A 21815-nucleotide genomic window follows, 5' to 3' on the forward strand; every position below is an offset into this window, starting at 1 on the left:
GGGACAGTTAGATATAAGATTGGAACTAGAGGTATTGCTATGAATTCATAAGAGAGAGGGATGGTAGATAGATGATAGACAGATACATAGATAGATAGATAGATAGATAGAGACAGATATAAATAGATAGATAAGATAGATGATACCGTGTGTGTGTGTGTGTGTGTGTACATAAACCTATTTCCTAACTCTGTCTACTAATGGGGCTTAGAAGTAACGACACCCTGGTAGCAATGAGACCACCTAGCATCCAGTTCTTAGTTTCTAAATTCCATTTTCCACTAAATGGAAGCAGAGCTTCTTAGAGAAGTTAACTTCAGAGCTGGGGAGAAGAAAATACAAGATAAGCCTGGAAAATCTTGTTGAACGAGGAAGTAAAGAAGTGCTCAAAGGATGATGGGAACATGTCAGGCCACACAAGACCACTTGAAGGATTCTCAATGGCCAAATCTGGAACGATTTGAGCTCAGTGAATGCTAAAAGTGGTAAGTGAAAGTGTAACAGGAAGAAGATACAGTCATTCCTCATTATTCACAGATTCAGTATTTGCAAATTAGCCGACTCTCTAAAATTTATTTGTAAGCTTAAAATCAACACTAGCTGCAGGTGGTCATTTGAGGACATGCACAGAGTGGCAAAAAAATGTGAGTTGCCACATTCACACATTCTTGGCTGAGATCGCACAAGGTGACACTCTGCCTTTGGTTTCAACTCTCACACTGTAAACAAGCGTCCTTTTCACAATATATTGCCACATTTTTCGCATTTCTGTGCTTTTGCTGATTTCATTGTTTAAAACGGTCCATCCCCGCCGTCCCCCAGCATAGTGTTGAAATGCTGTTTAGCGTTCCTAAGTGCAAGGGGCTGTGATGTGCCTTAGGGAGAAAATACGTGTCTTAGAGGAGTTATAGTGCTGCTGGCCATGGGTTCCATGCTAACGAATCAACAACATCTATGAAATAAAATGTCTTTGAACAGAAACATACATAAAACAAGGTTATTATTAATGGGATGACCATTACATTGTGACAGGAACCCAACCCTGTACTTCCCCTAGAGCAATGCTTCCGTATTTGCTATTCAGTGTTCATGGTGATGTTACAGAACACAACCTCTGCAAATAGTGAGAATCGACTGTATTTACCTAGTCTCACAGTATTTCCCCACAAAGTACTTACAAATTATTTATTAATTTATGATTGCCGTATACTTATTAACGTTAGAGTGGAGAAACCTGGCAGATACTATCTTATCCAAGAGATAAAAGTTCACCTAACTGGTAAGAGGGCAAATTAACATAGTGTGGCTTCTGCTACGAGGCACTGAGCACAGCATCTTTTCGGTGGTCTGTCTAAGAAAGTGCAAAATCAGGAGGTGACACTGTCAAACCCAAATTGAGGGACATTCTATAAAGTTACTGGCTCATACTTTTTTAAAAGATCAAGGTCACAAAAGACAAGGAAAGATGAGGAAATGATTCAGATTGAAGGAGACTAAAAGACACGACAACTAAATGCAACATGTGATCCTAGATTCGATCTTGGACATAAAGGGCACTGTTGGGATAATCGGCAAAACTTGAATGGGGACTGTGGCCTAAATGGTAGCCCTGAATTCATACTAACTTCCTGAGTTTGATGGCTGCCCTGCGGTCACGTAGGAGAGTGTCCTTGTACTCAGGAAACACACATGGAAATATTAGGGGGCAACAGAGCATCATTTCTGTGACTTCTCAGATGGGTCAGCAACCTTAACAATTGGAGAAGTGGGGCGCAGGGTACACAAGAGCTCTGTGTGCTATTTGTGTGGCATTTATATAAATTCAAAATGATTTCAAAAACACAAAGTTTAAAATTAAGTTAGCAAAGAAGTTGCTAAATCCATAAACTTGCAGCCAAATACCTAATTTTTATGCTGCAGAATGTATCTTAGCTAAGTTTCTTGGTGTCATTTATAACTAAGTCATTGCAAAATCAAAGATGCAGTAAAAAGCATGATGAAGGATAGATTATGAAATAATGATAGTGATTACATTTGTTGATCATTTAATGCTAAGAAATCTTACAAATTCAATAATTAGGGCAGGCTGACATTAAAACCAGAAATGCCATAAACAGTAGTAAAGTAGGAATAAAATTCAATACAAAGTACTAACATTCAAGAGAATGTAATATAAGTTGGACTATACTTAGAAATCACCGTTTTAAAAAAGTGTTACTATCATTGGCAGATCCCTTGCTCTTCCCACGTGCACATCAATGGCAGTGCAGGTGTCCCCACCCAGCCATCACGTGCACCTGGACCAGGTGTTAAATTGGGCTTCAGTCACAACAAGGTTATGCTGCAATAAATCTGATGTGGCCACTCCCCATGACCTTGCAAACCTTTAGTCAAAGTTTCAGAAAATCGGAGATGTGTGACGTGGCTGGATTCTCGTGGAAGCTGAGAAGGGATGGTGTATTTATAAGAGACTGAATCAGTCTCAGCGAAGCCAGAGATCATAACTTATTGTTCTCCAAAGCCTCATAGCTCACAGCATAATATGAGGCTGTAGGTATTGCTATGTTTGTAATTTTTTGACCATCAGGCAGATGTGCTCCAGCATGTGTGAACACATTATGCCCATTCATAAAATGTCTACAACTCCAAGTATGTTTAGAGTAAGGCGTTTGGAGGAGTAAAGCTTCAAATGGGCCTGGGTTTCATAGAACCTGGAAGATGCAGTTGTCTTTTCAAGTGGACAGAGGGAGGAACTCGCTGGGAATACATCTAGTTTGGTGAGAAACGGATCCCATTCTGGAGATGGGTCTACTAGGGTCTGCCATATGGGAAGACCCCTCTTCGGTGCCTCCTTATGCTGAAGCTGCAGGGTTTTTACCATGGAACCTGACATCACAAAATAAGCTGAGTCCTGTGATTGGCCCCCACAAGCTCCCTACCAAGTCTTTCTTTTCTCTGTACTGTTTACTGTGTTCCGCACAAGTCTGCTCGGTAAATGTCAAACTCAACCACCAGTCTCAAGATTAACCCCCCTCCTGTGGGGAGCTGGCACAGCCCCCAGACAGACCGAGGGGCTGCTCCTCTGTGCTCCCATGGCATGTTGTTCATCCCGCTGCTCCTCAATTCTTCCGGAGCGGCGTGTGTTTACCTGTCTGTTTCCTTTAAGAGAGTGTAAGTGCTACGAAGGCAGGACTGCGGTATTTCTGTATGTCTCTAGCTCCTAGCATGCATCTAGCACTTAGTAGGCACTCAAAAAATATACTTGGAAGGTATTTATTTATTAACATTCTTTATTACATCACAGCAATAATTTGTACTAAAACAATATCCATATACTTGTGAGAAAGTGATTTTTCTAATTTCCTCCTGGGGAGGTAAGTATTAAGAAAGCACAAGTCACAAGATGAAGGGTGGTCCATGTCATGGTGGGCTCACTAAAACCACAGGAAAATGTGAAAGACCAAATAGACAATCCTATTTAAAATATGGCTCTTCAAAGCTAAAGAATCCTTAAGGGATTTAGATAAAATTATAAGCTAAAAATTCCATTAAAGAAAAATTAAGATGCTAACAAGAGAAGAAGGAGGAAATATACAATATTTCATTTAGCCAGCAGATCTGGGCAAGAGATATTTGGTATGCTTGAATTTTTCAGATAACGGGTGATTGCCTCTTTACAAAACAAAGCTTTAAAGATTTTTTATTTATTAACTAGAGAATCTGTAGCATAATTTGACATTTTCTTCAAGATTCAAAATCATAATTATGAGTAGTTTGTTTTAGCATATTTTTAACCTTCCATTTATTTTCTAATTTTTTTTCTGATTGCAAAAACATTCATTCCCCATGTGAAGTGTTGTTTGTTTGTTTTTACCTACTGACATTCTGCTTCCACATCAGCTTTTCTCTGTTATGCTCTTCTGAAAAGCCCTTCTACAAGGAGACTTAAGCTTCCAATTTTGTACTTTTGACATTTTTTTTTTAATTTATTTAAATGGGGGTGGGATGAGGAGTGTCTTTGTTTTATTATTATGTAAAATAGGTGAATTATCAGTAAATGAAGCTGTTGACTAAATTTTATTACCTGGAAACTTACATTTGTACCCAGGTCTAAATTATAAACATTAAATACCAACCAAACACACTGACCCCTCTTAATACTCTTCATAATTTTTCTGACATAGATATTTTTGGACATAATGTCTCTTCTTGTGGGGGAAAAAAAAGATTTATCTGAAGTTGAGCAGCCCATTCAGTTTATTTCCCTTGTGTCTAAATTCAAGTAAAGTAAATACCTTTTTAAAAATAATTTATTGCCGTGAAATTCACATAACATAAAATTAATTATTTTAAAGAGAATACTTCAGTGGCATTTAGTACATTCACAATGTTCTGCACCCACCACCTCTATCTAGTTTCAAAATATACTTTTTTGTTATAAAAAAAAATGTATGCATTTACTTTCAGGAATGAGGTTGGAATTCACTTTTATTTTATTCTTTGTAGTTTTACGTACTTCCCACATTTTCTACCATGAAAATGTATTACTTTTAAAATCAAAAATAACAAAAAAACCCTGCTATTTTGAAAGGATGCAGCAATATGTCATTCTCCAAGAGACATCTTCCCTGACTCGGGCGGCTAACTTAGGAATTCCTTCCTCCTCTTCCTTCAACCTTCCTTAGAATAAACATACGTCCATTTTAAGACATTGTATTTTATTACATCTATTTTCCTTTCTGCCTCCCTTTGAGGGCAAGGACTACAGCTTTTTATATATATATAAATATATATATATTTTTTTCTGAGTTCTTCATCCTGTAGTAGTTGCTCAATAAAGATATTTGTGAAAGAGGAAAAGAAACAAAGAAAGAAAGAGAAATCTTCTTGAGATAGTTGTTGGCAGCCATCTATTTCAATAATTACAGTGATGTTTGGGAACCAGCCTAACCCTTTCCTAAAAGTATTAGAGAATGCCAATTTCTTAGATAAAAGTAAAATTTGAGGGAAGTATAAATCGAACAAGCAGATAAGGACATCTTAAACGGACTAAAGTCAAACAAGGGATAGAATTCACACTGGGCAAAGACAAAGAGACCAAGAGTAAAAATGGAAACAACCAGAATAGGGCGTCATTGTTATATAAAGGTTGGGCTTTTATTGCTAAGTTATAAAAGAACATGATACATGCCAAATACAGGGTGCTTTTCAAAGCACATGGGCAGGACCCAAGGCCTTGGCCTCAAGAGCTCAGGAAAGGCCTCTGGAGGGTCGGGAGAGGGAAGGTGGTGGAAAGACAGGTGGTGGCAACACCACATGATAATTATAGTTCAATCAAGCCAGCTGAGTATGCTGTGGCTGTAACACATAAACTTTTATAGTAATCACGTTTTTTAGTTTTCTGTATTTTTTATAATGTTTTGACATCTGAAAAAGCTTGCTGGCTGGGGAGAGACTGGACTACCAGTTCTTAGAGATAGCGATGACTCAGCTGGGAGCACATCTTTTACACACAAATCAACCCAACCTGAGACTATAGTCCCAACCACTTCTTACCTAATTCTCACACACCAAGCCAGGATTTCCCCTGCCCTACAACACCCAGGGCCAGGTACCAGGCCACTAGAGACCACCCCTACAGCCCAGAGCCCGCTGGAATTATTTAGACTAGCCAGTCGTAAACGTGGACTCTGCCCTGCCTTGCCTTTTTCATGGAAACCCCAACAGAAGCTCTGGCCTTGGCTTTCCCCTCGCTCCTGTCTTTTATTTCCTGACCAAGACCTGGTGCTTCCCTGTGGCCCTGTGTGGCATGGCGTGCCCCCTTCTCTTGGGAAATATAAGTAATAAATTCTTCTTTCACTGGCATTGGCCTCCTCATGTCATCACTCAGTCACCTCCATAAATTACAATCCTGTGTGTGCAAATTATATAACAGCTTCCTTTAATACCTCTCCATAAAATTCCTTGATTTCCTTCCTTTATAGGTACTTAGCATAAATATTTAATTTTTTCTTTAATCTTATAATTTGTATACTTTGAAGCCTTCTGGTGCATCAAAAAGCTGGTGGGAAGATATCATCATCATGCAGTGAAAACCTCAATAACTTCCTTTATGGCCTGTGAGTCTTACATCATCCTGTGTATCTCCTGGGCATATAGCACATACGACTTTTCCATGCCTATTACGCAGGAGCATCAAACTACTTTTAATCACGTCTTTCTGTAAAAGCAAAACCAAAGTTGCTCTTCCTACATAGGACCTAAGTGCTCCATTTCCTGCTCATTTTCTTTGAAACTAGTGATCTCCTGGGTTCTCCAATCCCAAATCCCCCTTAAAGTATTCCAATTTCTCCCTCCCCTCCATAACACACTGGCAAACAGCCTTCCCTGTTTGCCAGTAATAGAGCAGAAGGAATTGGATGGCCGTGGCACACCACAGTCACCTCTGGGCCAGCACAGGGAGCTCTCGAGCCACTGACCTGCACTCAGAGAAATGGTGGTGGTGGGGGCCCAAAATACATCATTGGTACATACTGGCCACTTGCTTGTTTAAATCGGGCATCAAGGAGTATTTTTATGTGTCATTCTAAGTAGATAGTACTCTGATGAGTAGCCCCACAGTTCATTTGCACTGAGTATAAAGAAAGTACTTTCCTTTTTAGGAATTCTTTTCCAGGTCTATCACTGTTCACCTTTTACCTCATAAACTGTAGGTCCAAATCGAAAGGTTTGGCTCACGATGAGAAAACATACATATAGCAAAATAAAGGTAAAAGAGAAACGAAACAAAGAATTAGAAATAGAGAAGACGTAAATAGAGCAGAACATCAAAACCAGAGAAAAGAATTAAATAGTATGTAGGACCCTGCCCGGACTTCAGATTTGACCCTTAGTCTCCTGGCCACCAAAGCAAAAAGTTGTATAGTCATCATTAGCAGAGATATTCTAATTTCTTCACAGAAAAAAAGCTTTTCCTAACTATGTTCTAGAGCAGTGGTTCTCACGGTGTGGTCCCCGGACCATCAGCATCAGTATCACCCAGGAACTTGTTAAAAATGCAGGTTCTCAGGCCACACCCCAGACCTCCTGAATCAGACACCCTGGGCCGGGGCCCAGCCATCTGGGTTTAAGAAGCCCTCGTGGTGTCTCTAATGTAGACTACCTTTGAGAACTGCCATTCTCAAGAAGTGGGGTTGATATAAAGGGCACTGAGCAAGGATGCGCCTATGGCAAATACGGGGAATTCAAGCAACAGATTTCAATGAAAGCTGCAAAGATAAAACTAAGGTCCAATTCAGCAAAGGCAGCCTGCATGGGGGCTAAGACAGCACAGCCCAGGCACGTGGCTTCTGGTGATCCCTCTTTGCTGAATTAGGACTGGCACTAACAGATCCATACTATACTCGTTTTAAAACACCTAGCAAAGGGCCACATGCAACAGTTCTGATGTTCTTGGGCAGCTCAAATTCAGAATTTAGTCCTTCTGTCCCTCTCAACTAGTTCCTCTCCCCATTGTCTGAGGTTGAAACCCTGCAACCATCTTTGGTACCTCCCTCCCTACCCTTCTCATATCAGACGCCACATCCTATAGACACAATCTTTTCCTCCCCTCCTCATTATTCAATAACTCATTCGTCAAACATTTACTGAGTATCTACTAGGTGGTGTAAATGCAGCAGGGAACATGATGGACAAAAAAATTCTTACCCTCATGGAGTTTACTTTCCCATCGAGGAGAAAATAAATAAGTAAAATATATAGAATGTTCCATAGGGATGAGTGCTAAGGAGAAAAATTGAGGAGGGAAGGAAATAAGAAGCTTTGGAGAGGAGGGTGGAGATTTGTGAATAGGGTGGCCAAGAAAGGCCTCACTGAAAAGGGACCATTTGATGGGCATCCTGAAGGAAGTGAGGGGATCTGAGGGAAAGCATTCTTAGCACAGGGATGGCAAGTGCAAAGGCCCGGAGGTGAGAGTATGCCTGGTATATTTGAGGACCAGTGAAGAGACCAATGTGGTTGAAGCAGAATGCAAGAAGGAGATGGGATCCAAGAGGTAACCACGGGTTAGAGGGCATTTTCTGTGAGTGAGAGGGGAGACCATAGAAGCTTTGAGCAGAAGAGTGAGATTTTAACAGGATCCTTCCGGCTGCTGAGTTGAAAGCAACTGAAAGGGAGCAAGGATAGAAGTAGGGAGACCAGATTAGCGGGTTACTGTCCTTTCCTTCTCCGCTAGTCAAAACCATCACCTCGTACTTGGGTTCTGTCCAGAGCTTTCTACCTGGGGCCCCTCCCTCCATTCCACTCCTTTCCCTCCCTAATCTACCTAATGGAGTGCTGCCAAATGTCTGCTCAAACCTCCCCCCGCCCACGAGGAACGAATCAGTGACAGCTAGAGCTCAAGCTCTCCACGCACAATATGGCCCCACCCTGTCTTCCTACCCGTCTCTCTCCTGCCACACGTCTGCAACTCACAACCACAACACACTTGTTCAGCATTTTCAAATACATCGACACAGTCTGACCTTCTTGTCTTTGCTCTCTCTCACTAGAATACTCCCACCACCTCAGCTCCACCTCCGGAAATTCTCCCAGTCTTCCAAGGTTCATCTCAGTCCTGCCTCCTCCGTGAAACCTTTCCTGATCCCTCCAGTAGATGGTCCCTCACCGGCCTTTGAATCTCACACCATCGTGCCTATCGTCCTTTACGGTCTGTATTTTATTTCCATCTGTACTTGTCCTGTCTCCCTCAGTGGACTATATGCTCTCTGAGGGCAAACCATGGATCACTCATCTTCGTATCTGCTGCATCATGGATACAGCAGCTTCTGTAGAGTTAGTCATTGAATTAAATGATGACAACATAATCCTTGACTGATCAATATTCTCTACCTTTCAGTGACCTCTCCAAATCGGTTCATCCCCTCAGAGTAACTATTTTATTTAGTTAGGGTTATAAACATATTTCATTCTAACAGACAAAAACCTAGCGGAAAAAAATCTGCTATATTTTATGCTAATTAGTAATGACAAGTAATTAAGCTTAAAAGATTAAAAGTGGGGGCTGGCCCGGTGGGGCAGTGGTTAGTTCGTGTGCTCTGCTTGGGCAGCCCAGGGTTGGCCAGTTCGGATCCCAGGCGCAGAACCACACACCGGTAATCAAGCCATGACGTGGCAGGCATCCCAGGTATAAAATAGAGGAATATGGGCACAGATGTCAGCTCAGGACCTATCTTCTTCAAAAAAAAAAAAGATTAGAAGTCGACAGAAGAATAAAATTTTTCTTATGATTAACTTCCACCAAATGTTTTCTATTAGGGAAGATACCCAGTTAAATTTGGAAGATTTAAAAACGCCGGACCTCAAACCTCAGGAAAATTGATCCACTTAAATATTTTAAGTGTTTATTTTTTTTGGTAAGATTTTGATGCAATCAATGCTAAGCTCTTTGTGGAAAGGTGAAGCAGACACACTAAAATTCTACTTTCTCCTTTGTGGTGTTTTAAAACAGTCTTATTCCTGCATAATTTATAATAAGACTCTAGAAACACTGAGTCAGATTTCCGCAATGTCTATCATTGAAATGTTGAGGCAGACAGTAGAAAGTATAGTACATTTTCTTCTAGTATTCTCTGCAATAGAATTTCCCAAAGGGCATCATCCTGTGTGGCCAAAATCATTTTCTTTTTAAGGAAGTATAAGTTACTAATTTAGCTATCTTTCCACCTCCTCTGTGAAGAAGCTGATATTGGTACCCAAATTTCAAAAAAAAAAAAAAAGACTAAAAGGAGCCCTGCTCCAAAAAACCAGGACAAGGGAAAAGGAATCTGGGAGTCAAATTCAGATTTAATTCAAAATGAAATCTTAGCAACCATTCTTTAATTCAAGATCTTAATACTGAATCTCAGCTTTGTAATGCAAATTATGTCAACAGTGGAATGATTCCCAGAGATTTAATTTGTCCTTTTGAAAACCAGATTAAATATTAGATGGTCAGTTCCTATAAGTGATAGGTATTCAATACGCTAAAGGAAATCAACACGTGCAAGATAAATATGAATTAATTTTAAATATTCTAGTTGAACATTATCCCAATATCATCAACATCATTTGAATCATTTTGAGCAAAACATTTTCACTTTATAATCCCATCAAAACAGGATTCCTTTCTAACAGGAGAAAGTGTCTCTCAAAGTACCAAGCTAGATGCAGAGAAACCAGTACAAGTGGAAATAATCAAATGAACCAGCTCTGTGTCCTAATCAGGAGGTTTTACCACAGAAATGAGATCAGTCATCGTAATCAAGACATAGGATGAAAAAGTTGAGAATTTATCAGAAATATTGACAAGAAAATCAGAATGGAAACAGATTTTATGAACCAATTACCCATCACTGTTAAAAGACTTCTTTTATTCTTTCCTTTAAAAGAAAGATTCTAACCCATCAGATTGAGCATAGAAAAGATAGAGAAGATCAATCACTAGCAGTATAAGAAGATATCCAATAAAATAGTCTGTAGATTCAATTTTGAAAAATAATTTTCAAATTCAGGGACGGCTTTTATCACTTTTGAACCTGCGTGCCTCAGTGCGCACCCCCTCGGAAGCCAGTTCTGAGACAAGGATTCAAGTCCAAGCAGTTTATTTGGGAGGTTCCAGAAGCGCTGGATGGGGAGTGTGGACGTGATGCACGGGAAGAGGCGATAGCCTCAGAGTTGTCTCCCCCTTGAGGTGAGGGAGCTGAGGTGTTTATCAGTGATTGGTTAAGACTGCTTTGTGGGGGTGGGAGGCCAGGGTGTCAATTCCTTGGCACTTGAAACCTGCCTCAAGCAGAAGCCAAGCAGTTTCCCACTCTATGAAGAACAATTTCAGGCAAATGATATAGGCCCTGGCCATTGGCAGGCCTCCACCAGGAAGACGGTAAGGTCCCAGAGTACGGATGGGGCATCGACAGCATTGTCTACCCTGCATCCTCCAAAACAACTCCGCTCCCATTAACAGTTGCGTCCACTGCTGGTATCTGATATCAATCTTCCCTCTCTCTTTTCTCTACTATCCAACAGGAGCATATATTTCACATTCAAGCCATCTCCCCCTAAACTAAAAAAGACACAATTTTAGCTTACCTATGCCTTTATTTCTCCCCTTGAGTCTACTTTATACTCTCTATAAATTAAGACTTTAAGTCTATTCCTGTGTTGTAAATTCGTTAATATCAACCTTGCTCTCGACTGAGCTGGAAAAAAAAAAATCACTCCTTTGGTAATAGCCGTAAAGGTCCATAATACATCCATGAAAAATGATGGGCCGGTCCACGTGGTAAGAGCTCAGGCCATGTTAGCATGCAGAGAATCCTTTATGTTATGACAGCAGAAGAAGTAATTTTGGCAGTTCCAAAAGTACACATTGACACAAAATAATGGGGGGTGGGGAGAGAGCAAAACCTAAAACTTAACTGGGAAGATGCATTTCCAATGAAACGTCACTTCATTTGCTTTGAATAAATATAGTCTTCAAAAACAGTCCACTCTAACCACTGTTGTTCTTAAGCTGCAGGGAGAGTGCTATAAAATATTAGCATCTTCCTTCTAGACTGAAAGGTGTCTCTTTGGCTTGACTGTGTTTATGGTCAAAGTGAGAGGATGGTGTGCCGAGGTAAATTTTACCTAAAACAATCTTGACTGATGTAGGCACTTGAGAAATACTATGCTTCAAAATTAAAAAAAAAAAAACCCAATTCAAGGAATTCAGGAAATAGGCAGAAACGAGTGGGAGTGTAATACAGATTTCTTGGGTTAAAGGGATTTATTGCCGCTCAACAGATATATGGAAAACTGAACAAAGATTGCCCGGTGAAGATTAATTTAAATGGTTTAGGTTTGAGATTGCCTAATCTAGCTGTAATAAAGTCATTATTTTTAAGAGAAATAAAGATGAAAAAATGAGCAGTACACATCACTGAAACTTTCTGGATACTCTATACTAGTTTGGAGGCCCATTCCGGGCTGCCCTTCTCTGTGGTAACTCACAAGCATTTGCCAGGCCACTGGTGAATGACGTCCCTTCCTAGAGTAGGTTTAAATTTATGTAAGGATCAGGCCACACTACCAAACCTACCGTTTCTCTGAAACAAACCATCCATTATACAATGCAAGAAGTAAGTTAAAAACAAGACATCTCTAATTACAGTAAATGACATACATATATAAATGTCTTTATCTTTAGAATCCACATCAGTGCTTCTCAAGCTATTTATAAGGAAAGGCCATTTTTTTAATTATTATTATCAGTCTATCATGTACCTCTACTTTTGCAAAATGCATTAAAGATCAATTATTAGAAAAAGAATTTTTTAAACATACAAAATATAAGCCCAATCTATTATTATTGTTATTAGTTGCAACAGACATAATTAACTTTCTTTTTAAAAGCTTCTCAACACCAACTCTGATTTTCAGTACTTATCTTGTCACAGACCAGTGACAGCTGGCGGGCAGCACTGGCCTGGGACCACGCTTTGAGTAGCACTCATCTCAAGTACCAAGCACGTATTTATTCAAAAGATATACTTTACCTCTGACATTCTTGCCAAATCCCATAGAAGAAACTTTTTTGTCCACTTGTTCACTATTGTTTGGTTTCTCCTTCATAACGTCATCATCACTGGCAACATCACCAGAAAATTTTTTCTTTTTCCTTTTCTTGTGTCGAGGCGGAAGCTTTTTTGGAAAAGTAAACATTGGGAATATCACAAGAAACATTGCAATGGCACAAAGGAGGAATCCACTCCACCTAAAAAATTGGGAAATGTGAATAGCATTGATGGCTTTTGCATTACGAGTGAGAACAAATTAGCACGGTAGAAGTTTGTGGTGTTAAATTTTTCCAGAGAAAACTTTTTACCTTCATTAACTGTAAAGCAGTAGAAGTTGGAAAAACTAAGAAAACAGGGGAGTCCCAACTTTCTGTGGTATAAATGAGAAATCCACCCAATAATTATACCAGTATTAGAATGAACATTATAAACAGGAGCTTGCCTAGAATTTCATTCAAGTATTTTTGAGCACATCTGTGTTGGTTCTGCTAATTAATACTGTTAGTCCTACGACAATGTGCATTTTATAACAAATCAATAGCTCATAAATTTAATAGAAAAATAATATAGACGACAGCCTGCTTTGTGGACCAACATGGACAACTTTTTCTTAAGAGAAAACCATTAACATCTGGTGTGAAATGTATTTAAAACTGCTGGTGGCATTCAAATATTTTTCTGCAAGCGCTTAAGAATGTATTGACCCTTCTTAGCTGGCCTTCACAATACTTAACCAAGTCCCAGGGTTACCACAGACATTTAGACTTGATCTTTGCCTTCAAGAACTTAAACCCTCATTGTAAGCGAGCTAGAAATAGAAGAAACAATTCCAAACAATTTCAAGAAACAGTTCCAAGAAACGCAAGGCTGTAGACAATTAAGCGTTAGATCATGTGGCATAGACTGTGAATGCTATAAAAGTTCAGAGGGGGAATCAACGTGTGTCACAAAGCTTCCTAGGAGAAGTAGAACTTGACCTATGTAGAAGAGAGCTTTTGTCTTTAAACTCATCTGAGTTTGCCATGCTGCAGCGACGAGGGAGCAAACACAGAGAGCGGGACTCAAATTCTAGTCCTGTGTTACAGCCCCGTGTTAAGGCCTGGGGCTTCTTGCCTGCCTAATTCCCCACGGACCTTTTCTTAGCAAGTAGAGGTAGGTCCCTGGTCCTCCCTAACAGAGTCACCACTTTCCAACTGGGTGTCCTCCACTCCAAACTTTGTCCTCAAACCTGCCAAATTCATAAATGCTCAGATTCTGGCCTCTGTACCAACACGTCCCCAACAGCTGTAACCGGAATGCAGGTAGCATTCTAAGCGTTGACGCTGAATTCAACCCAGGAAGAATAGAGATCAACGGCAAAGTGGAAATTCATTTAAAAAAAATAATGTTTCTATCAAAATGCTGTTATCAGATGCTAAAGGTCACAGTTTAGCTGAGAATATTATTCCTAGAACTGGTCATTAATCATCCAGTGTGCTATTTTCAAAGATAAAGTTACATCAAATAAAGATTTTACAACAATCAGAAAAAGGCAGACCTCTGGAAATCTCAATTATTCAGTATGTAATCACAAACCCAGAGCCTGACACAGATTAGGTACTCAAAAATTTGCCTGAATAAATTGAATGAGATAGGTTTTAAAAAAAAAATCAAGTCACCTGTCCACAGGGAACACAGCTATGATAATGTCTGGCCCCTTTAGAGCTTGGCTCTATGAGACGGTTCCTGATCCAGCCCTGCTCCTCTGCCTCTCTGCAATCTCCTCCTGCAGACCCTGCATTCAAGTCGTCTGACCCCTTCGATTCCCTGGAGCTCTCTGCTCTCTCCAGAAGAGGGCAGGCCGCACAGTGTGAGGGAAGTGAAGCTGTAGCTTTAGGCAGACCTGGGTTTTTATCCTGTCTTTACCACTTCCTAGCTCTAAGACCTTGGAGACATTATTTTGCTTTTCTGAGCTGGCTTTCTCATCTGAAAGGGAGGTAATAATAACCGTTTTTCAGGGTCATCAAAATTAACAAGACAATGTATATAATTTGTTGTCGTTAGTGTCATCGAGTTGTTCCGACTCCTAGGGCCCTGTGGACAGCAGAGCGGAACCCTGCCAGGTGTTTTGCACTATCCTCTCACCTTCCAGCGCTCTATCAGACGATGCTCTGCTGCTGTTCACAGGCTTTCATGGCCAATTGTTTCAGAAGTGGGTGGCCTGGTCCTTCCTGGTCTGTCTAGTCTGGAAGCTCTGCTGAAACCTGTCCGCCATGGGTGACCCTGCTGGTATTTGAAATACCGGTGGCAGAGCTTTCACATCACAGCAACGTGCAGCCACCACAATATGACAAGGACAGATGGGTGGTGTGGTTCCCTGACCAGGAGACAAACCCCAGGCCGTGCTGGTGAGAGCACTGAACCTCACCCACTAGACACCGGGGCTGGCAATGCATATAATGGACCTAATAAAATGCCTGCGCACAAATCAGTAATCAAATTATGGTAGCTAATTTTGTTTGTTTTTATGTAGATCTGCAATCAGGCCCCCTGACCTCCACCCAGAGCCTTTGACTTAAAATTATACACAAATATTGAGGATACACTCATAGTAGCCCCAAGTGAGAGTAAATAACAGAAGAAGGGGAAGAATTATAGTGAATAAGCAAAAATAATATAAAAGTCTGGGGGCATTTCTAAGCAGAGCAAACCAGCCCATATTCTCCCAGGGTTTCCAGTAACATGGATGTTAACATATGATATAATGATGGTTTAAAGACGGCTCTGAGAAAAGCTCAGTAAGACAAGAAAGTGTGCATAGTATGTTGGAAAAAGATACATCAGTAAGTTAAAATTGCAAAGCCAGAGTCCAAACTCCCTTTAATGACCCATTACTCAGAGACTGTTCACTAGGAGCCAGTTATATTGACTAAGACCTCTGCCCTGGACTCAGTTTCTTATCCCAGCTCTGAGTGACTCTGAGATTTGGACAAGTTATTCACATCACTGAGCATCAATTTCCTCATCTGCAAAATGGACATAATATTAGTGACGACATCTCGTGGTTATAAGGCATAAACGAAAATGCTTGTGGAGCTCTGAGTATAATGCTTGACACATAGTAAGCACCCAATAAACATCAGCACCATTCATTCGTTCCTTCCTTCACTCCTCCAGCACAGATTTATTGAAAAACATATCATTACTGGCAGGCATCCTAAAAAATGACAAGGTGTCAAATAACTATGTCTTTGTTGTAGGTGGAAAACTGTTACAAGTAGGGCTACTCAAGAAATTCATTTTTAAAGAGCTTCCTAGTATATATTTCTATATGGACAACTTTTATCACTTGTAGAACTAATACTGGGCCATTAAAATGAATAAAACTACTTGAACATTGGTTAAATGCAAAGGACTGAATCATGGCTAACACATACTGTGTAGCAAGAACTATCTAGAGCTCCACATATATAAACTCATTTATTCCTCACAACAACCCTATGAATTAAGTACTGAACTACTTCCATTTTATGGATTAAAAAAAACCGAACAACAACAAGAACTGAGGCACAGAGAAATTAAGTAACTTCCCCAAGGTCACACAGCTATCAGGCGGCAGATTGAGATTTAAACCCAGGGGAGTCTGCTTCAGGGTCTGCACTCAATCACTCCACTTTGCCACCCACTGGATTGCTGTCCACTAGGAAACCTAAAGCTCCTGCCTCCTGCCTTGTTCCTGGCCCTGAGCTGGTCCTCCTCACCTTTCTCTCTCCCCCCAGAGGTCCCCTCTTGCCACGCTCTTCTCATGGACATCTACACAGAACACAGAATGTACATTGGATGTGCCTAGATATATCTTAATAATCTAGTTTTCTGAGAATAAAAAAAAAATCCTTACTCTGATTTATTTCAGAACTGCAAAGAAAACAGTAGTTGAGACCAAAAATTTCACTCCTGGTCAAGAGCTGAAAACTCCAGTGTAATTCCCCTATGGTTAACACGGGAACTTCCTTTTGCATGAGTTGAAAATTCTCCCAGGCCAGGATCATCCAGATCTTAGCACTTCCATCTGCAAAGAGCCTCACTTATGAAAATAAGAAGTATTATATAACTTAATCAATATTTGTTAACTGCTTTGAAAATACAGTGTTAAAAATTATTTGCATGGACCTCAGAGTTATGAGGCTGTTATCTTATAATGAAACACAGAGAGAACACGAGTACTCTAAGAAACTCTTTAGAAAGTAATGACTTGCCATTAATTTCTAATAACGAAATATTCTTTGTTATAAAGTGAAAATTTCTTGAAATGTATATCTATTACTAATCCACGTTAAATGCATTTGAGATGCCATACTTTCAGTTAGTGCTTGCAGTCATGAAGAAAGCACTTCTTATGTTCAAGCTGAGGACTACGGAGAATTCAAACACAGCCCTGGATATCTGGATAAACAACCTAACAGACAAACCTGGAGTTCTCAACCTAAGTCCTAAACATCACTTACTGAGCAAGACAGTTAAGGGCCAGCAAGGACGAGAGCAGCTAACTGCCCAGCACACTTGGGGAAAGAAACTACTAGGGAGTGAGAAGGTTCACCAAGAGCGTGACGGTGGGAAAGCAGAGCGAGAGTCCTGGGCAGTGGGGGAGGGTTGACAAAGCAGAAACACAAATATAAGGAAGTGGAAAAAAAAATTTTTGATTCAACTACACAGGAAAGTCCCGACACAGCCACGTTCGCCCTTCCCCCCCATGCTTTACAGGAAACAAATGCCTGAGTCCTAAAGAACGTGGATTAAGCTGATGTTCCCAAGCCCTCTGTATTAGCTTCCCATTGCTGCTGTAACAAATTGCCACACACTTCGTGGCTTAAAACAATACAAACGTATTATCGTTATAGTTCCAGGGGTCAGAAGTCAAAATGAGGTCAGCAGGGCTGCATTCCTTCTGGAGGTTCTAGTGAAGAACCCATTTCCTTGCCTTCCCTAGCTTCTGGAGCCCACCTGCGTTCCTTGGCTCCTGGGCCCTTCCTCCATCTTCAAAGCACATCGCTCCAACCTCTGCTACAATCATCACACCTTCTTCTCTTTCTCTGACCCTCCTGCCTCCCTCTGTCCCTTATAAGGACCATTGTGATTATATTGGGCCCACCCAGGTCAGCCAGGGGATCGCCCCATCTCAAGATCCTTAATTTGATCACATCTGCGAGGTCCCTTTTGTCATGTAAAGGTAACACATTCAGACTTTCTGGGGATTAGGATATGGATATTTTGGGGAAATTATTATTCTGCCTACCCGCCCCCCCACCATGTGACATTTAGCTATTTTTCCTCTTCCATTGGGGAAATTTTTATTTTAACTACAAGAGTACTATAACTCTAACTATCATTAACAACAAATGAAAGATTTAGTAAACAATTCTTACCAGTTTCCAATGAAACGAGGGTCATTCTGGTCAAGGTGAACAGGATTTCTGGGATCAACATAAAAACCAATAAGAAGTCCACCTAATAAATATCCCACAGCAGGACCAAGTGCTCCCATGACGTACATGATGGCTGGGAAGACAGAAGGGGAAATGTGAAATCCAGCAACGTGTTATTTGTTTCAGTAGTTGTCTAATCCCAGTCCTACCATGCATATGTCACAGTCAGGTCCAGTGAACAACTTCCAAAACCAGAGCACTCTAGAGACTGCGTCTATGTTGAAATTTGGGTTTCAAACCACGTCCTTTGTTTAATTGTTGCCTGTTGCACTCCTAGAACAGCAGAATCATCTGGAGAACGTTTCGGTTGCTTCTGAAAGCACAGACCTGGGCTCGTTAATGAGGCGGTCACTGGACAACCAAGAGAAAACAAAAGGTAGACTCAAGATAAGGGGAAAAAAAGTAGATGTCACTTGTCACAGCTGGAAGATTCTAACAGGTTGAGGGAACTCAAGGCCAGTTTTGCCATGAAGCCGGATTCGGTTGAACTGGCAAACCTGCTTAAGCACCCTCAAATCACTGATATTTGTCAAATCACCATTTTAGAATCAAAGAAGATCTCACAACGCCTTTGGTTTATTGTTAATTGAGGAATCTTACTCAAAGATTAATAAATCTCTTTAGATGACATAGCGAGAAGGCCCAAATGGAAAGAGCAACCCACAGCTGAATTAAAAAACTTTTGAAAGCACATGTCCAAGGTGGGCAGAGGGGTTCTTACTGTCAGTAGATCAGAAAGGTTGTCATTCTACCCAAAAACATTTGGCCATAAAAATGGGCTTATAGCAAAAAACAACAACAAATTCACTGTCATTCCTTTATATTGTTGTCATTGCTGCGATTTAAGTTTTTAAAATAAATAATATTTTGCCAATTTTTAAATTTTGAGGTAGGATGCAAAATTCCTTGAGAGCCATAGAAAAATCTAGCCATACCCCAAACCCATTTTTCTTCTGTTGAAACTCATTTATTTGGGGACAAATCAATAAATACTTTTTTGGGGGGGGGGGACGATTAGCCCGGAGCTAACTGCTGCCAATCCTCCTGTTTTTGCTGAGGAAGACTGACCCTGAGCTAACATCCGTGCCCAACTTAACCACTGAGCCACTGGGCTGGCCCCAATAAACACTTTTAAGATACTCCTGTGTGCAAGGCACAATAATAAACTCAGGTGGTCCATGTCTCTCATTTCTATTGCCATCATGCATTTTAACCACTGAATAAATAAGTGGTTTGTTGTATCCTATAAGTAGCACCATGTTTACCAGAAGGCAAATTGGACTAATCAGAATAGCTTCACCTTACTTTTTCATCTACAGCTAAATAAACTTTGAATAATTTTGTATCTCCTGTTCCTTATAACTACAGACAGTAATTTAACACCTGCTCTCATTTTTCACACTATTTCAAAAACAAAAAGCACAGTGTTTATTGATTTTACAGAATCATCTGCTTGTAACAATAAGACACTAGGTTCTCTGACTTCTCCATGGAGAATGGAGGCACAGCCACAAGTAATTGATATTCTTTTGGAAGTATGCTTTTAATAAGACAAAATTAGAATTTTGATAAATATCTGGTTAACCTCTCTGTTTGTAGACTAAAATGGAACTCCAAACGAGAAGTATTTTTCAGTTCCAGGTATTCCCATACACATACGAAGTATAAAATTTATGTTTACACCTCCAGGCCAACGAGCACCAGTTACAACTTAAAACTGTAATGAGGCCAAAATGTGACATGAATCATCTTCCCAAAATAGTTCTTCTGGCATGAAGGAGACTGTCTTACAAACACAGACAGGGAAAAGGGTATTTCCGCCATACTGTTTATGCCTGGGGCACTTGAGCGCAGCATCTCAGAGTGCCAAGAAGCAACGTGCAGGATGTGTACCGGCAAGACCATGCAATTATCTAGAGAATGGGAAACCAATTAAAGAACATTCACCAAGAAACCTTAACTACTTCATGAAATATAGAGTAAGCTTTTTAAAATTCAGCTATGTAATCAGAAAAATTATTTTTATGGTATAACAAACACTTTTAAGTCCAATGGAATCATTCTCATTAACAGAAATATGTATACATATATATGTATATCTATATAACTATACTACATGCTATACGATATAGTATAGTACAATAACTACACTATATATATGTTTATATATACATAAAACTCACTGACGTGATCCCATTTAGTAAATAAAACATTCTGGCCACTGAGTTAACATTTATTAATTGATTAATCAGTTGCACTCATTCAGAGCTTATTAGAGGAAAAAATTGTTGAGCTAAAGCCCTACCACTCACTCTCCAGGTCAAAAATTCCCAGTCCTCCCAACTGCCTAAAGGAAACAGTCTAAACTGTTCCACCTGGAGTTCAAGAGTGGGACAAGCTGGCCCCCTGCTGCCGTTTCAATCTTCAAACCTACTGCCTGAACTCAGGGCTCCACGCAGATCGAGGTTCAGAACAGCCCTGGGCAGAGTCTCCTCCCTTCGTTCGTGGATCCCCCGGTGCCCTTCTGGGCCTTTCCATCTCCCTGAATCCTACTCATTCTTCAAGATCCAACCAAGTCCAGCACTGATCGGCCTCCCCTGGGTGGTCTCTCTCCTCAGAATCCCTGTAGACTATATATTGTCTGTTCCAGTGGCCTCCACACTTTTTTATCAAGCATCCCTATGAGTAAAAGGTTTAAACCTTTACCCACAGTGTGTGCACATTTCTGTATAAATAATGTATATGGACCACTAGTCTCTCTCTCTCTCACAGCTCGCATCTAATATATCAGTAAATCCTGCTGGTTCTACCATCAAATCATACCCAGTATGCAGTTCCTTCTCCACATCTCTACCCTGGTCCAAGCCACCAGCGTCACTCATCTGGCAAACGGCTCTGGGCCTTCCACCTGGTAGCCCTGTTTCTGCCCTTACTTCCCTACAATGTATTGTCAACACGGCAGCCTTAATGAGCCACTAGAAACGTGAGCCAGATCATGTCACACTTCGTTGCTCACACCCTCCAGTGGCTTCTCATCTCAACTCACAGCAAAAGCCAAAGTCCTTTTACGTAGCTGCAAGGACCCGTCGCCACATTTGCACCACCCACTATTGTCTCTCTGCTTCATCTCTTATCTATCTCCTTGTTCACTGAGCTCCAGGCATGACGACCTCCTCACTCTTCTTCACCCTTTCAGGCACATTCTCACCTTAGGGAGTTAGCACTTGCTGTGTGTGTGTGTGTGTGTGGGTGTGGGTGTGTGTGTAATGCTCCTCCCCCAGATAGCCACATGGTTCATTCCCTTACTGACCCCAGGTAGTTATTCAAACAGTTCTTTCTCACTGAGGCCTTACTTGGCCATCCTATCTAAAAATTTAAAACTCTTTCCCCAATTCTTCCCACCCTTTCTCTGCTTTATTTTTCTCCTTAGCGCATATCACCACCTAACACACTATATATTTCCTTTGTCACCTTGTTTATCGCCTGTCCCTCCAAATAGAACTTGAGCCAGATAATAGCAGAGGTTCTTGTAGGTGATGTCCGCTGCTGTACCCCCAGGACCCAGGAGCGTGGGAGGCGCTCGACCCATATTCACCCCCAGTATCCATTAGCTTCACCACTCCCACTGAGTCAATGAATGTTCCACTGTCATTAACAACAGGAAATGTCAGTGACAAAATTAGTCCTCAGAGTCTACCATCTCTTGAGATACTAGCTAATGACAATAGATGTCAATCCATATTTCATCCTGTGAACTTGA

The 21815-nt window shown here is 40.7% G+C and overlaps 1 protein-coding gene across 2 annotated transcripts in view; it reads right to left on the bottom strand.

Moving 5' to 3' along the window:
- Positions 1-21815, bottom strand: part of SLCO5A1 (solute carrier organic anion transporter family member 5A1) — a 130241-nt gene that overhangs the window by 60698 nt on the left and 47728 nt on the right. For both annotated transcript variants that reach the window (XM_046642240.1, XM_046642239.1), the window contains exons 3-4: positions 17996-18128; positions 12573-12790 (exon numbers count right to left, since the gene is read on the bottom strand). In XM_046642240.1, coding sequence (XP_046498196.1) covers positions 12573-12790; positions 17996-18128 — 351 coding nt within the window. The remainder of the gene's footprint in view (positions 1-12572; positions 12791-17995; positions 18129-21815) is intronic.

The sequence above is a fragment of the Equus quagga genome, chromosome 16 (assembly GCF_021613505.1).
Source record: "Equus quagga isolate Etosha38 chromosome 16, UCLA_HA_Equagga_1.0, whole genome shotgun sequence".
Taxonomy (NCBI): domain Eukaryota; kingdom Metazoa; phylum Chordata; class Mammalia; order Perissodactyla; family Equidae; genus Equus; species Equus quagga.